The 18,157-nt window shown below is 37.3% G+C and overlaps 1 protein-coding gene across 1 annotated transcript in view; it reads right to left on the bottom strand.

The window, feature by feature from the left end:
- The window catches only part of LOC126175603 (uncharacterized), a 343,839-nt gene that overhangs the window by 3,980 nt on the left and 321,702 nt on the right, over positions 1-18,157 (bottom strand). Inside the window, exon 15 of the mRNA XM_049922480.1 lies at positions 1,762-1,929. Coding sequence (XP_049778437.1) covers positions 1,762-1,929 — 168 coding nt within the window. The remainder of the gene's footprint in view (positions 1-1,761; positions 1,930-18,157) is intronic.

The following is an 18,157-nucleotide window of genomic DNA, read 5'->3' as shown; positions in this document are numbered from 1 at the left end:
CATAGGTTTGTCAAAAGCATAACCACTAACCACATACAGATGAAAAGCACCTTGTGCAAATGGGCATGTTCACATATGCAGCACTTTATTAAGGCTTGAACAAAATTCGTCATATTGGGAAAATGAAAGAAGCAATCTATATTTAACTTGAAAAACTTTTTTTAGTTCAGATTGCATTAATAAATGTTTATTATTGATGACTGATTTCAACAGCTTAAACTGTCATCTTCTGATTTTTTTTTTGTTTTACAAAACTGCTGGTCAAACGAGAATTAATGTCAAACAGCACTATCCACAATTCAAAACATCCCAGTGCCCTATCAAATTCATGCTGCAGCAGATGTCAAAGCATCAACCCATGACAAGTGAAAATAACAAAAAAATTCAATTTTAATTTTTGTTAGTTGACATATTTGTCAGTGGTTCAGCCTTTCTGTTGGCAGAATTATGAACATGAAAGAAAGCAGGAAAGTAAACAACAAAATGTGAACAATATAAGATGCAAAAAAATTTAGCAGAAAACTGTTAATTGGAAAAGTGTTGATTTTCATCTCTAATGTCCAAATTTCTGCAATTATATCTACTGGAAACAGAGGAATCATCATAACTGTCAACTATAGTGATTTGCAGCTGTAAGAACTAAATCCCTTGCTGGTTCAAAGGAAGGGAGAGAACTTTAAAGGACATTTTCTTCAGCACTATAATGCTTGCCACTACGGTGCAGTGTAAAACCATCATAAATAAGAAGTGGAAACATTGGAACACCAAGTCTACTAAGAAGACTTAATACCATCAGATTTCAAACTTTTGTGATCGCTGTGTGACAGACAGTATATATCTATGATAATAATCAACCAGAGAAAGCACAACTCATCACAAGCTTTCTTGTAAGCATTAGCTTTAAGCAGTTGGGAGAAGGATGTTTATAACCAATCACAAACTGACGTGAGTACCTGAATAATGAAGGAATCTTTATTGGGCCACTCATGATTCATACAAAACACAGTGCAAAACCATTTTGAATCACCCTTAAAGAATGCTATTAGTAATCTGTTACTGCACACTGCACTGGGCAAATCATTTACGAAAGAATAGTTATCATTTTTTGCCAGATATCTGTCATACAATAAATCATATATCTAACAATGAAACAAAATTTTCTTTGTAATGAATGTTTGGCACAATATTAATAAAAGCTCATGTTTAAATGAATTAATTTAACTATTGACACATGTTTACTAGTGCTTTTAGCAGAGTTTTTTATACTTATAAAATTTTTGTTTTATGTGTATTGTACAAATACAAAGAATGAGGTGCACTTCTGTGTTATCTACATAATGTTTGAAGCAATTTTTTTACATTTAACTGATTGTGCAACTACATAAAATTACATCAAGTTATAAAAAGCCTTGTATTACTATAGATAGTCTTGATCTTAAGCTTGTTGTATTCTTTAAGGCTGCTTTAAGGTTTTCATTATGATGTAAATTCTACGTAACATGTATATAGAATTTCAAACAATGAATTTAACACCAGAATGATTTCTAGTGAAATTATAAGCTGCAATTTTATATAAATTAATGAAATCAAAGAAGCTCTCTTGGTTAGGCAACTCTTAAATGAGATATTAATTAATGCTTTGTTACATAGCCTATCTGCTGAAAGTTAAAAGCTGGAGTCTGGCTGCCAGTTGCAATTCAGTCAGCCATGGAAAAGTCGAAGCAACATGCACAGCTGCAGGTCATGTGCAACAGAACTTACTGCTGATGTTTCTGTGGTAGTTGTGCTTGCTGCCCTGATGAGAGGCACAGTAGGTATATAAGCTGGGGTAGTAGTAGTAGATCTTAATCCTCCCGTGGCTAACAGCAGATCACTACGGAAACGTGCACTGAATCTCTGTGTTCCAACTAATGAGCGTGGGGTAGCAGGCTATAAAAATAGATAAATGGTAAGTAAAAACAACTGAAGGGCATACAACTTTTTTCAGTAACATAAAAGAGTAAAACATTAATACTATCTACAGAACATGAATGCAGCATATTCATCAAACACTTGACAACTTTCATTAGGATGTGAAGAGGAAATAAAGAAAGGAAAAAGAGTAACACAATGGCAGAACTGAAGTTCAGGTTTGTGTAAAGATGAGTCTAATAACACAAATATTTGACAATTCATTGAAAAAGTTGCATCCTGTAGATTAAGTAAAAATTACTGTTAGAAGATGTATATTAACCAACTGCTAAACTATCCAGATATAAGGTTCAAATGTAAGAGAGTCTTATGCTCCACTTCAAAAGAAAATGCAACTACTTGGTCAATGGAAATCTACTGTACCATCAGTTTTCATACCTCATTTCTATTACACATGCTACACTTTCTCATATTCCTTTCTTTGTTTACTTCCCAATCAGAATAATGAGCAAGAGTCACAAAAGGGCACACTGCAGTGAGCTATTTAAAAAGTGGTGTATTGTGACAATCCCAAGTGAATATATCTTGCAAACTACAGTTTTTATTCACAAAAATATTGAGCAATACTTAGCAAGCAGTTGCATCCATGATCACCAAACCAGAAACAGTAATTGCTTGTACCTGGACAGAATGAATAAAACTAAAACCCAAATCAATATGTTTTACCAAGGTGTCAAGATATACAATAAATTGCCAAAAGAAATCAAAAGCATAAAGGAACTCTGTAAATTTAAAGCATTCCTTAAAGAATATTTATTAAAAAATAGTTTTTACTCGATTAGAGAATTCATGCAGCATAAAATTGGCATAAATAAATAATCAGGTTAAAAAATTATAAACTGGACATACTAGACTGTAATTTACCCATACAAGTATTAGAGGTGTCTTGTGATATATTTCTTTTGATTGAAGCAGGTTCTTCAGCATTATGTAATTCAATGATAAATCGTGTGTGTAATATACATATATATATTATGAACGTATTATATATAGCTTGTATTTCATTACCTTGTATAACAAAATAATGTACACATGTATGTATAATGACGACATCCATACAAAGAAATTTGTTTATGGATGAATAAATAAATAAATAAATAAATAAATAAATAAATGACTTTGTCATTTCTTCTTCATTATTCTTTCTTATGTTTATTGATGATTTTTCTTTCACATATTCTTTTGTAGTTGTGTTACTCTCTCTCTCTTTGTCTCTTTCAGGGAAGTTTTGTTCTGTGTCTTTATTGTTGACTTCATCTGCTCTACTATCAAAATTATCCATCTCTATTCAGTTTCAACCATTATTCATTGTCTTATCTGCATTTTCCAATCTGCTAATTACTTTCTCTATTATTTGTTTGAAGAGTATATGGAATGTGACACTCAGGTCAGACTCAGTCAACTAAACTGAGCTACTTTTTACATTCCATACCTCACCTATACCTCACCTGAGAAACTATCTATAATCTATTTTCTTACAACATCTTATGTTTTACTTTGCATCCAGATCTAGGAAAAGTTTCAGAAATGTGAGAACAAAGTTTTCCTATATCTGCATCACCTAACCAATGTGTCATATGATGATGCACTGCTGCAGTGCACTTCCACTAGTTCAGTATGGGTTGTTGCAGTGTTGTTCCTCTCCAAATACAGAAAACCAATTACCACACAATACTCCAATATGTCCATGGTCCATGGGATGCACCAGTTTGTTTTGGCTCCTCTATCAGCATGTTGTGATACTGTGGCACAGGGACAATAAATAGGAAGACTGAACAATTCCTCATTGTCTTTATACACACATGGATCTGAATTTGTTGATCGCAGTTCAGGGTCTTCCAGAGTTCCATTTAACTTGACATGTTACTGTTAACCTGTCTGATGGTATCCTTAATTCTTTAAGACTTTGATGAATGAGTCTATTCAGAGATGATATCCAGCTGCAAGATATAAAAACTGAATTTGGCTAACATGAGTCTTGTATAGTTAAAAAGTCTCAATACTTGTAACTGTATTTCCATTAATTCAACTCAGGTTCATTGGTACAATATTTGAACATGCTTTTCTGGCTTTTCTCCAAAGAACAGATTTGACTCTAACATACTCATTTCTCAAAGCTGCTCATGATCATTTATTTTTCTATTTTCTTCACCGTCTACAATGTCTCAGGCACTGCTTTTGACTACTGACTTGAGTTTATAGCATATAATCTCAAACCACTCAATGATCTGGTCCCATTATATCCTTGGTGAGCTCAGTTTTATGGGCATTAGACTGTGGTTCAAGACATGCTTCTGTGCCTAATGTTTTCTCTCCTACTGTAGGAGACATCCTCAAAGTCTATACTGACATAGTTATTTAATTTTGAAAGTTAAAAATGCTCAGTATGCCATCATTGCCAAAATGTTCATATGTGAGAACATGACAGTTTGTCCACGGTGTCATCCAGTCACCACCGAAGATCGCAGAGCCGTGTCAAAGTGATTTATGGATTTTTTTACAGCAGAAAGGTTGATGTTTGCTTTTACCAGCACTAAGGCTGACAACTTGTCAATTTCAGTCCTTTATCTATAACATTAAAGTTGTTTTTATGGTTCTGAATTTCTAAGGGCTCTCTGTACATCTTAACATAATACGGATTTAAAACTATAGCATCAGCATTGGCTTTTGTGGTTGCCTGGACCCAATGCATGATTGATTACTGGAAATTTGTCTATGTTGCTTAGAAGAGATTTTTTTAAGCCAAGTGTTGCTGCTTCTTTTAGTAGTTCCTATGTACACCTGGCTACATGGGCAAGGAATTTTATATACTCCTGCTGTGGCAAGTGGTGGGCATAAGGTCTTTGCAATATTCAAATATTCATCTACATTTCTTTTCAGTCTTCTTAGCTCTCTGCTGATGCAAGTCCCAGTCTTCAAGAAGGGTCGTCGAGCAGATGCAAAAAACTATAGACCTATATCTCTGACATTGATCTGTTGTAGAATTTTAGAACATGTTTTTTGCTCGAGTATCATGTCGTTTTTGGAAACCCAGAATCTACTATGTAGGAATCAACATGGATTCCGGAAACAGCGATCGTGTGAGACCCAACTCGCTTTATTTGTTCATGAGGCCCAGAAAATATTAGATACAGGCTCCCAGGTAGATGCTATTTTTCTTGACTTCCGGAAGGCGTTCGATACAGTTCCGCACTGTCGCCTGATAAACAAAGTAATAGCCTACGGAATATCAGACCAGCTGTGTGGCTGGATTGAAGAGTTTTTAGCAAACAGAACACAGCATGTTGTTACCAATGGAGAGACGTCTACAGACGTTAAAGTAACCTGTGGTGTGCCACAGGGGAGTGTTATGGGACCATTGCTTTTCACAATATATATAAATGACCTAGTAGATAGTGTCGGAAGTTCCATGCGGCTTTTTGCGGATGATGCTGTAGTATACAGAGAAGTTGCAGCATTAGAAAATTGCAGCAAAATGCAGGAAGATCTGCAGCGGATAGGCACTTGGTGCAGGGAGTGTCAACTGACCCTTAACACAGACAAATGTAATGTATTGCGAATCCATAGAAAGAAGGATCCTTTATTGTATGATTATATGATAGCGAAACAAACACTGGTAGCAGTTACTTCTGTGAAATATCTGGGACTATGCGTGCAGAACGATTTGAAGTCAAATGATCATATAAAATTAATTGTTGGTAAGGCAGGTACCAGGTTGAGATTCATTGGAAGAGAGAGTCCTTAGAAAATGTAGTCCATCAACAAAGGAGGTGGCTTACAAAACACTCGTTCGACCTATACTTGAGTATTGCTCATCAGTGTGGGATCCGTACCAGGTCGGGTTGACGGAGGAGATAGAGAAGATCCAAAGAAGAGTGGCACGTTTCATCACAGGGTTATTTGGTAAGCGTGATAGCGTTACAGACATGTTTAGTACACTCAAGTGGCAGACTCTGCAAGAGAGGTGCTCTGCATCACGGTGTAGCTTGCTGTCCAGGTTTCGAGAGGGTGCGTTTCTGGATGAGGTATCGAATATATTGCTTCCCCCTACTTATACCTCCCAAGGAGATCACGAATGTAAAATTAGAGAGATTCGAGCGCGCATGGAGGCTTTCCGGCAGTCGTTCTTCCTGCGAACCATACGCGACTGGAACAGGAAAGGGAGATAATGATGACAGTGGCACATAAAGTGCCCTCCACCACACACCGTTGGGTGGCTTGTGGAGTATAAATGTAGATCTAGATGTAGATGTAGATCAGTCTACCTAATTTTCAACATCCTTCTGTAGTAACATGTCACAAACATTTTCTGGTTTTCCCACCATACTTGACACCCTTCCATAAAATGTTGCACTTCAAACATTCTTAGACATTTATTTCTCAAATTAATATCAGTGTTTGATACTATAGTAGGAGTCATTGTTCTGCACACTTATGTCATGCATTCTCCAATAACCAGTGAGAGTTCAGTAGTGTTCTGAGCTTTCTGCTGTGAATTTCATAGCTAATGCATGTATTAAATGTGATGGTAGGGAGTTAGTTAGTGAATTTTTATTCCATTTGCTGTGAGTTGTCAATGCTGATGGTGGTGGCAAGCAATAAATTCTACATAAACAATCTGAGAGACATAATTTGTAGGATACATACTTTCTTCAAGAACAAAGCAAGTCCATGCACATACCACAACTGTCATTTGCAGCAGGCAACAAACTGCCATCTGTCATGACTCAGACTACAGTAGACTTCCTTGGCCAGGAGTACACTCTTAGGCTGTTCTCCTGACTTAATCTATCATGTGTTATTTTGCTTCCAAAGTAGCAGAACTCCTTCACTTCATTTACTCTGTGGTCCTCTATTTTAATGTTACATTTCCACATTACTTTTGTCTCTCTTCCATTTCCACTCAATTCTAATCCTGTGCTCTGTACACTGTCCCTTCTCTTCAGTCATACAATTCTTCCTCACTTTCACCGAGTATAACAAAATCATCAGGAAATCTTTCATTGACATTATTTCATGCTGAATTTTAATTCCATCCTGAACCTATCTTTTATTTGTGTTATGCTTCTTAGAAGTGATGAATGAATTGTAGGGGAAAAAGGCTGCAGCCCTTTCTTACATCATTTTTAATCCAAGTATTTCATTATTGGTCTTCCACTCTTATTGCTCCTTCTTGGTTTTTAAATGTATTGTATATTACCCATCTTTTCCTACAGTTTACATAATTTTTTCTGAGAATTTTGAACATCTTGTATCATTTTACATTACTGAATGCTTTTTCTATGGCAGCAAATCCTGTAAAGGGGGCTTTGATTTTTCTTAAGTCTTCCTTCCATTATCAAGCACAATGCCTGAATTGCATCTTAAATGCCTTTAATCTCCTAAAGCCAAACTGACTGTCACCTAACAAATCCTCAGTTTTCTTTTCCATCCTTCTGCATATTTTTTTGAATGCATGTACTGTTAAGCTGATTGTCAAATAATTCTTGCGCTTTTATGCCCATGCTATCTTTGAAATGAAGTGTATGATATTTTTCTGAAAGCCTGATGGTATGTCTCCAGCCTCATAGATTCTACACACCAACTTGTAGAACCATTTTGTTGCTACTTTCCCCTAATGACTTAAGAAATTTCAAAGGACTGTTACCTACAACTTACACTTTTTTGACTGCAAGTCTTCCAAAGCTCTGTTAAATGCTGACTCTACTATTGGATCACCTATGTCTTCCAAATCAACCCCCATTTCTTCTTCTGTCATCATCAGACAAGTCTTTCTGCTCGTAGAGGCTTTCAATGTATTCTTTCCGACAATGCACTCTTTGCCCTGCATATAACACTAGAATTGCACTAACACTCTTAATTCTGACATTTTTACTTTTAAATTCACTGAAAGTTGTTTTGACTTTTCTATATGCCGAATCTGTCCTTCTGATGAGCACTTATTTTTTGATATGTTCACATTTTCTCTGCAACCGCTTAGCTTTAGCTTCCCTGCACTTCCTATTTATTTCATTCCCAAGTGACTTGCATTGTTATATTCCAGTCTTTTCCTGTGCTTGTTTGTACAGTATTTCCTTCTTTTGTCATTCAATTGTTACCGAAGGTTTCTCTCTGGTTGTCTTCCTTGTATCTATATTTATCAGTCCATCTTTTGTGATTGCACTTCTTGGAGATGTCCATTCCTCTTCACCAGAAATGCTTGATGTGGTATTCATTATTGTTTTATCTACAGCCTTACAGAACTTCAAATGCACATCATACTTCCTCAGTATTTCAGTATCCCACATCTTTCCACACTGATTCTTCCAGGCAATTCTCTCAAACTTCAGCCTTCTCCTCAACATCACATCATCTGCATGTTGATAGGTGTAAGATGATAACTGGAGTTTACACTGAATAAGGGCAGAGTTCAAAATTACACATTTACGGCACTGGCCACTGAATTATCACAACTCATCACACTGCAACTCAGAGAAATAATTATTAATCACTACCACCTTTTTTTCATCTAATTTTGACCTAGTGACATATGATAGGTAGAAATGCCTTGATCTGAGGTAAATTTATTTATTTATCTGTCCAAGAATCATTTTTTCACATTGTTTGCACATGTGACATAGGACAGTGATAAGCCTAGTTAATTTACGATACAGTAGTCATTTTCATTACATTGTTGACTTAATCAAATGCATAATAATGTAGGTTGGTGTACTACATTGCTTCTACATGTGATAATAGCATCTATAAAGTGAGATGACATGATAAGCGCAACGTAAACTATATTATGAACTGACATTTAGTAAAATTTGGTAAATGAGGTTTACTTATTATGATGTTCCATAAATTCAGACAAAGAATAGAAGCAATGGTCAAGAAAGAACTGTTTATCTTTATTTGAAATGCATTTAATGTTGGTATGCAGTTTAGGTAAGAAGGTAAATGGTTATATAACATAGCTCCAGTAAGATACAGTTCTCTTTTGCATAAATTTGTATGTACTGTGTTCATGTGTAGGTTCATCTTCTGCCTAATTTCGTATGTGTGTATATCGCAGTTGTGTCTGAAGGGTGTTTTTCTTTTATAAAATGCTCCCTTTTGTGAAAATTAGAGTTTTGTATACATACAAGCAAGGCAGTGGCAATATTTGGAGAGTTTTAAAAAGGGGTCAGCAAGAATCCTTGCATTTAGATTTTTTTATCACTCTGATAATCTTTTTATGTACTTTAAATGTTTTTGTAGAATTTGAGGAATTCCCCCAAAAAATTATTCCATACATAAGTAGTGACTGTACACTACAATGGTACATTGTCATCACTAATGAGTAGTTTGTATTCTGAGTGAGGGTCATAACAGCATAAGCTAGTGAATTCAGTCTCTTATTTAAATTATTTAGGTGCACCTCTCACTTCAGATCTGCCTAAACATGAATGTCTAGAAATTTTGTACGACTGACCTTCAACACATTTCTTCCTTCAATAGTGAAAACAGGGTTGCAGGATGGAGGTTTCATGTGGTGTTGAAGTTAACTGCCACTTCTTTTTTCCAGATTTTATGAGGGGCATATTAGTCCTGAACCAGTGTATTAAGGTATGCATAACTGATATTGCAGCCTCCTGCAGAATTTCCTCATTCTGTGATTTAATTAGAATAGTAGTGTCATCTGCAAAGAGTACAGTGGTTTCATCATGTATTTTACTAGCCAAGTTATTTACATACAGCAGAAATAGGACAGGTCCCAGAACTGACCCTTGTGGGACTCCATAGCTGGTTTTCTTCTTATCACTGTAAAAGCTAGACATTTTTTGTGTTTCACTGTCTTTGTCTTTTATTTCTGTAATCTGCTGATGATTACTGATGTACGACTGGAGCCACCTTTCAGACTGGCCTCTAATTCCATAATTACATAATTTATGCAAGATAATGCCATGATCAATAACATCGAAGGCTTTACTTAGATCCAGAAATATCCCAGATACATGTTGCTTATCATCCACTGCTTTTAATAGTTCATTTAAGAAGACAATATTTGCTCTCTGAGTTGACTTTTCAGCTCTGAACCCATGTTGGGAGCCCCTCTTTATTTAAGAAAACTGTTAATCTTCTATGGAACATTTTTTTCCAAATTTTGCTGAAGCCTGAAAATACTGACTCTGGCCTATAATTAGCAATATCACTTTTTGCACCCTGCTTATGCAGAGGAGTTATTTTTGCAGTTTTCAGAATATTTGGAAACACACCACTCTCAAAATATGAATTTACTATGTCTGTTAGTGGTTTCACAATAAATGTTGAGCTAACGTTGATAATAGCATCTGGTATCTCATCAACACCCACTGAATACTTATTAGGGAATTCTTTTAGGATTCTTGACAGTTCCTCAGGTGTCGCTGGATACATGAATAATGTGTTTGGATGAGTTTTTTGATCTGAGTAATGGCTGGCTGTTTGTCAAGGTGTGTATTTATTATCAACTGTGCTATTTTAGAGAAATAATTGTTGAAAGCACTAGCCATGTGTTTGGGGTCAGTTAGTTTACCCAATTCAATAGTAATAGCAGTGTGCATAACTACAATACTAGGAGAAAGGATGATCTTCACTATTCAAGATTAAATCTAACTTTGGCACAGAAAGGGGTGAATTATACTGCCACTAAAGTCTTTGGTCACTTACCAAATACTATCAAAAGTCTGACAGATAACCAACAAGTATTTAAGAAGAAATTAAAAGAATTTCTAAATGACAACTCCTTCTACTCCATAGACAAATTTTTAGATATAAATTAAGAAAAAAAAAGAAAAAACCAAACAAAAAATAAAAAAGTTGTTATATTAACTTAATTATGTTGTTATGAATATAATAGAGGGAAACAATCCACGTGGGAAAATAATATCTAAAAAGAAAGATGATGAGACTTACCAAACAAAAGCGCTGGCAGGTCGATAGACACACAAACAAACACAAACATACACACAAAATTCAAGCTTTCGCAACAAATGGTTGCTTCGTCAGGAAAGAGGGAAGGAGAGGGAAAGACGAAAGGATGTGGGTTTTAAGGAAGAGGGCAAGGGGTCATTCCAATCCCGGGAGCGGAAAGACTTACCTTAGGGGGAAAAAAGGACAGGTATACACTCACACATACGCACGTATCCATCCGCATATACACAGACACAAGCAGACATTTGTAAAGGCAAAGAGTTTGGGCAGAGATGTCAGTCGAGGCGGAAGTACAGAGGCAAAGATGTTGTTGAAAGACAGGTGAGGTATGAGCGGCGGCAAATTGAAATTAGAAATTAGCGGAGATTGAGGCCTGGCGGATAGCGAGAAGAGAGGATATGCTGAAGGGCAAGTTCCCATCTCCGGAGTTCTGACAGTTTGGTGTTAGTGGGAAGTATCCAGATAACCCAGACAGTGTAACACTGTGCCAAGATGTGCTGGCCATGCACCAAGGCATGTTTAGCCACAGGGTGATCCTCATTACCAACAAACACTGTCTGCCTGTGTCCATTCATGCGATTGGACAGTTTGTTGCTGGTCATTCCACACATAGAATGCTTCACAGTGTAGGCAGGTCAGTTGGTAAATCACGTGGGTGCTTTCACACGTGGCTCTGCCTTTGATCGTGTACACCTTCCGGGTTACAGGACTGGAGTAGGTGGTGGTAGGAGGGTGCATGGGACAGGTTTTACACCGGGGGCAGTTACAAGGGTAGGAGCCAGAGGGTAGGGAAGGTGGTTTGGGGATTTCATAGGGATGAACTAAGAGGTAGAATGTAGGGGTGCGGGGTGTTGGTGGGGTCAGGAGGTTGATGGAGTCAGGTGAAAGGTTTTGTAGGGGGGCCTAAGGTTCTGAGGATTCCTTGAAGCTCCGCCTGGACATCAGGAATGGGATTACCTTGCACCCCTACCTTCTACATTCTTCCTAAAATTCACAAACCCAATCATCCTGGCCGTCCCATTGTAGCTGGTTACCAAGCCCCCACAGAACGCATCTCTGCCTATGTAGATCAACACCTTCAACCCATTACATGCAGTCTCCCATCCTTCATCAAAGACACCAACCACTTTCTCGAACGCCTGGAATCCCTACCCAGTCTGTTACCCCCAGAAACCATCCTTGTAACCATTGATGCCACTTCCTTATACACAAATATTCCACAGGTCCAGGGCCTCGCTGTGATGGAGCACTTCCTTTCACGCTGATCACCTGCCACCCTACCTAAAACCTCTTTCCTCATTACCTTAGCCAGCTTCATCCTGACCCACAACTTCTTCACTTTCGAAGGCCAGACATACCAACAATTAAGCCATGGGTACCGGGATGGCCCCCCTCGTACACCAACCTATTCATGGGTCGCTTAGAGGAAGCCTTCTTGGTTACCCAGGCCTGCCAACCCAAAGTTTGGTACAGATTTATTGATGACATTTTCATGATCTGGACTCACAGTGAAGAAGAACTCCAGAATTTCCTCTCCAACCTCAACTCCTTTGGTTCCATCAGATTCACCTGGTCCTACTCTAAATCCCATGCCACTTTCCTTGACGTTGACCTCCACCTGTCCAATGGCCAGCTTCACACGTCCGTCCACATCAAACCCACCAACAAGCAACAGTTCCTCCATTATGACATCTGACACCCATTCCACATCAAACGGTCCCTTCCCTACAGCCTAGGTCTTCATGGCAAACGAATCTGCTCCAGTCCGGAATCCTTGAACCATTACACTAACAACCTGAAAACAGCTTTCGCATCCCATAACTACCCTCCCGACCTGGTACAGAAACAAATAACCAGAGCCACTTCCTCATCTCCTCAAACCCAGAACCTCCCATAGAAGAACCCCAAAAATGCCCCACTTGTGACAGGATACTTTCCGGGACTGGATCAGATGCTGAATGTGGCTCTCCAGCAGGGATACGACTTCCTCAAATCCTGCCCTGAAATGAGAGCCATCCTTCATGAAATCCTCCCCACTCCACCTAGAGTGTCTTTCCGCCGTCCACCTAACCTTTGTAACCTCTCAGTTCATCACTATGAAATCCCCAAACCACCTTCCCTACCCTCTGGCTCCTACCCTTGTAACCGCCCCCGGTGTAAAACCTGTCCCATGCACCCTCCCACCACCACCTACTCCAGTCCTGTAACCCAGAAGGTGTACACGGTCAAAGGCAGAGCCACGTGTGAAAGCACCCACATGATTTACCAACTGACCTGCCTACACTGTGAAGCCTTCTATGTGGGAATGACCAGCAACAAACTGTCCAATCGCATGAATGGACACAGGCAGACAGTGTTTGTTGGTAATGAGGATCACCCTGTGGCTAAACATGCCTTGGTGCACGGCCAGCACATCTTGGCACAGTGTTACACTGTCCGGGTTATCTGGATACTTCCCACTAACACCAACCTGTCAGAACTCCGGAGATGGGAACTTGCCCTTCAGCATATCCTCTCTTCTCGCTATCCGCCAGGCCTCAATCTCTGCTAATTTCTAATTTCAATTTGCCGCCGCTCATACCTCACCTGTCTTTCAACAACATCTTTGCCTCCGTACTTCCGCCTCGACTGACATCTCTGCCCAAACTCTTTGCCTTTACAAATGTCTGCTTGTGTCTGTGTATATGCGGATGGATATGTCCGTGTGTGTGAGTGTATATCTGTCCTTTTTTCCCCCTAAGGTAAGTCTTTCCGCTCCCGGGATTGGAATGACTCCTTACCCTCTCCCTTAAAACCCAAATCCTTTCGTCTTTCCCTCTCCTTCCCTCTTTCCTGACGAAGCAACCGTTTGTTGTGAAAGCTTGAATTTTGTGTGTATGTTTGTGTTTGTTTGTGTGTCTATCGACCTGCCAGCGCTTTTGTTTGGTAAGTCTCATCATCTTTCTTTTTAGATATAATTATGTTGTTAAATTAACTTAATTATGTCATGTATTGGAAAATTTGACTCGTTCCACATTATTACGAAATATCGTATTCATGATCCATGGAACTAGTATTAATCTAATTTAATCTAATAATCAGCTCTATATTACTGTGATTAACTTGTCTGGTGCCCATGTCTTTTCTTATAATTTGCCAGGTTGCTTTATTTTTATTCTTGGCATTACACAATATTTTGTCATTTTCTAGTTTTTTGCTTTTGAAATAACTTGTGTCAGTATTCTTTTGTATCTTTTGAAATATGTAATAAAGTCAGGATTAGTGTTTTGCTTGGAGTATCAATCTCCTTTTATTTTGACATGATATCCTTATCCCTTTTATAATCCACTTATTTGTTTTTTGAGCAGATTTAAATTTTCTTGGGAAAAGCCATTTCAAAAAAATGTTTGAATATAGCCATAAACTTATGATATTTCTCATTGGTATCATTACAGTCACATACATCTTTCCAACTTTCACCCTTTAGGAGAGAACAAAAATATTCCAAATTTTTTGTACTGAAATTCCTTACAGTGTATCGTATTCTACTGGGAATTGAGTGTCCTAAAATATTCATTCCAAGAATTTGAGCATTGTGATTACTAAAACCCATGTCTGCAACTTCTATGTTGCAGGCATATTTGTATGTATTTATCAAGATATGATCAATAATAGATGCAGAGGTTGGTGTTTCTCGAGTTGGTTTAGTTTCCACTGCACTGATGTTGAATCATGGTAGTAGATTTATAATGTCATCTCAGACTTTATTGGATTTCAAGAAATCAGTATTAAAGTCACCATACATAGTTATATTTTTCTTGGGAGAGTGAATTTCTTCCAAGAGTTCCCCCATGTGATTGTAAAACACTTTTTTGTCTCCATCTGGTGAATTGTATACACAAATAATAACTGAATTTTGCCTTTGTAGTTCAGGTATAGAGAGTTCTATATTTTTTCCCCAGGACAGTTTTTGGTGTTTACTTACGCTACTGAATTCAATATTTTCTCTAACATACACACAGGTACCCTCATGACTGAATATTTTCCTATAAAAGATGCTTGCAAGTTTGAACTGAGGAATGTAAGTTTGCTCTAAAATATCTTTTTTGAGCCAGTGTTCTGTAAAGCACAGTACAGAAATATCATTTAGGTCACTTATCATTACATCTATTTCATTTAGTTCATTCGAGAGTGATTGAACATTTTGAAGGAATAATTTAAAATTAGGTACAGGGAGTAAATCATTTCTTGCTTGGGCACTTGCCTCACTATTTGAACTAGTGTACCTACTGGGAAAAAATCCTCATGTTTTCCAGGAATGGTATTCCTGGTGTTTGAAATATGGCTTGCTGGTTCACCGTATGTGAGTTCCTGACTTCCTTCTGTTGAAATGTTCCCAATTTCCATCTTTTTTCATTCTTTTTCACCCATCTGTCCATTAAACTGCCTTGTTACTGCATTTGATGACTTGAAATTTAACCTAGTAAGTGTGTTGTTGAGACTTTCTTTGAGCTCATTTTTTTGTTATGTACTGGTCCATAACTGTCTGTTTTTTTATGGGTGGTACTTTCACTTCAAGACAGGCACTTTTTATCTGACTGTCCATCTGCATATGCTTTTCCCCTGTACCGGTACTGGTTTTTCAGTTTCCTCCATGTGTATGAAAGAAGAAAGCCTATTACATATGTGAATCTTTCCTTGTTTGTTTAGATGTAAGCCATGAGTTGTATAGTCATTTCTTTTCAGGCATGTGATCTTGAAATTCACAGATAATCTCTTGCTACATACGCCTGTGGCAGTGTTGATTTTTTCTAACATAATGAGATATACAGATCTGATTTTTTTCATTTGTCTAAGCAGTATTGGATGAATTATTAAATTCATTCTGTCTGTGAATTTAAGTATGTATTCCAAAGAATATATCACGTTCTTCCAAAATTCTTCCAGTGCTTTTTCAGTGTCATTTGTGTTACCAATAATGATTAATACTACATCACCTCACCTGAATATGTTTTTCATTCTACATGACCTACTTGAATTTTATTGTGATAGCACTACAAAAATAACAATAACTATTAAAAAAATCTGTATTGATGTGCATTTACAGGGTGTATATGTGGACAAGGAAAAAAAAGTTCCTGGATTTTCTGTTTTGAATTCAATAAACCTTGTCACTTTTCCCACGTGAAAAGACACTATATTCCAAGTGAAAGTACATTTTTTTCTGTGTTAGGTGACAATATACTTTCCCTCAGAACTGTAAAACTTACCAATCTGGCACTTTAGGAAATGAAAACCAGTGCAAAAATTACATGTTTTGCAAAGATTTTTGATGCATGGCACCATGTACACTGTATGTTTTCATATTACTGAAGTATAAATACAAATCCAACCAAATTAGCATAGTAGCTTTTGCATTTAAATAAAAATTGTGCTGCATGATGCACTTTTGTTCCATGACCTTGGCAGCCAATGGCAGCAGATATTCAGAGCATAGGACATGTGATGTAGTCATCCAATAACATCACTGTTAAGTAGCGCAAACACACAAATTTGAAAAGAAAAAAATTGTTTTAGAAATTGACAAAATATTTTGCAGAAGAAAATCTACTGTTCTAAAATGAAAGACGGGCCAAAAAACAAGGGTAATTGACACTCTTTTTAGTGTCAATTTAAGTGTAAATCAAAGTTTATTGTATTCAAATACAAAAATAATGAAGATCAGAGAAATTGGGGAAAGAAAGACCTTAATGACAAACTTGTCCTTATTGAAAGCAAATTTTAGAGTGATGAGTATGGTAGTTGCACTTAACACGTATGTTTTCATTTTATGCTTAGCACTTTGGAGACGAAGCATAAGTATACCACGGGCTGCAATTTTCTCGAAAACTGGACTCATCTTGTATGAGAGAAAGGTACAGACGTCCCACTACCTGTCACTTGATAGGTGCTGCCTTCTGCTGATTACTTCAAAAGGAGCAGTAGCAAATGTTAGAGCTGTCTGGAGCATGGTTTGGAGAAGACAAGACAATTCGCTCGCAAAGTAAGCACAAAAGAATGAAATTCATAATGGTCTGATTGCAATGTATCTCTCAGCATGACAGAACACTTTGACTTTTCCATGGATCAGTAAACTGTGTGTGAAATTGCTCAGGATCTCAACTCATACTTTTTTAAGGATAATTATACTTCTTGCCATTGTTATTGCATAATTTCTACTCTATGAAAGAACTGCAATAAATTTGAAAAACTAGCCTTGAAGTTTGGTCTTTTTAGCATGTTTTACCCTTTAAAATAAATCAAACGCAAATGTGCCAGTAAAATTTTATATAATGACGTAAATGGCTGGTCTTCTGGAGCCAAAATTTTTCTAAGTGGCTGGTACTCAAAGTGTCAAGTTTTGAATGAGAGTCTAATGCACTGTGAATTAAGAAATTTATTGCACATTCTCACACATAACATAATTCATCTTGCATAAAAGGACATTTACTTTGAAAGTAATGCTTCTCAAATCACCAATTGGAAAATTTCCCCTTAACCTGTTATAAATGTAAACAGTTGTAATGTTATGCTCATCGAAAGCAATTTGTTGTTACAAAACACTGCATAATCTTCTTCCTTAAGTCACATTTTCCTGTCAGCAGACTCTTCTGTGTGCACTGCATTTTGTTGATTTAAATGGCACATTTTCATTGCATCTAGTTTTATTTTGGTGTATTCTCTCATTTATGTTTTATTGTTCCAGTATTACAGACTGTACATAAAGTCCAGGAACGCATTCAATTATTTATTACACAAGAACCAATCATGTACAGATATCATACATATGTCATTCTGAAGAGAAACCCTGAAAGGTTTTTTTCATGTACACTGCCACAACGTAGTTTGGTAATTTGCCAACAGTCAGCACTAGTCGTTCAGGTGTGGAGCGAGCTTTCTGTGTGTTGGAGTTTGACAAAAACAAGTGTGCTACAGGTGTTCAACAGATGTTTAGAACCAAGTATGGTAAGAAGCCACCAACAAGGAAGGCCATTTACCACTGGTACAACAAATTTGTTACGACGGACTGCTTGTGCCCAGCAAAGAGAAGTGGACATCCCAGTGTAAGTGAAGTAAATGTGGAGCGAGTACGAGAGACAGTTATAAGGAGTCCAAAGAAATCGGTGCATCATGCATCCTGTGAACTCAAAATGGCTCCAATGACAGTGTGGAAAGTCATGCAACAGAAGTTGCCTATCAAACCATTCAAATTGGAGCTAGTGCAGAAGCTCAA

The sequence above is a fragment of the Schistocerca cancellata genome, chromosome 3 (assembly GCF_023864275.1).
Source record: "Schistocerca cancellata isolate TAMUIC-IGC-003103 chromosome 3, iqSchCanc2.1, whole genome shotgun sequence".
In the NCBI taxonomy this organism is placed as follows: domain Eukaryota; kingdom Metazoa; phylum Arthropoda; class Insecta; order Orthoptera; family Acrididae; genus Schistocerca; species Schistocerca cancellata.
Note: the sequence above shows the minus strand (reverse complement) of the source record. Positions and strands in the feature narration are given on the sequence as shown.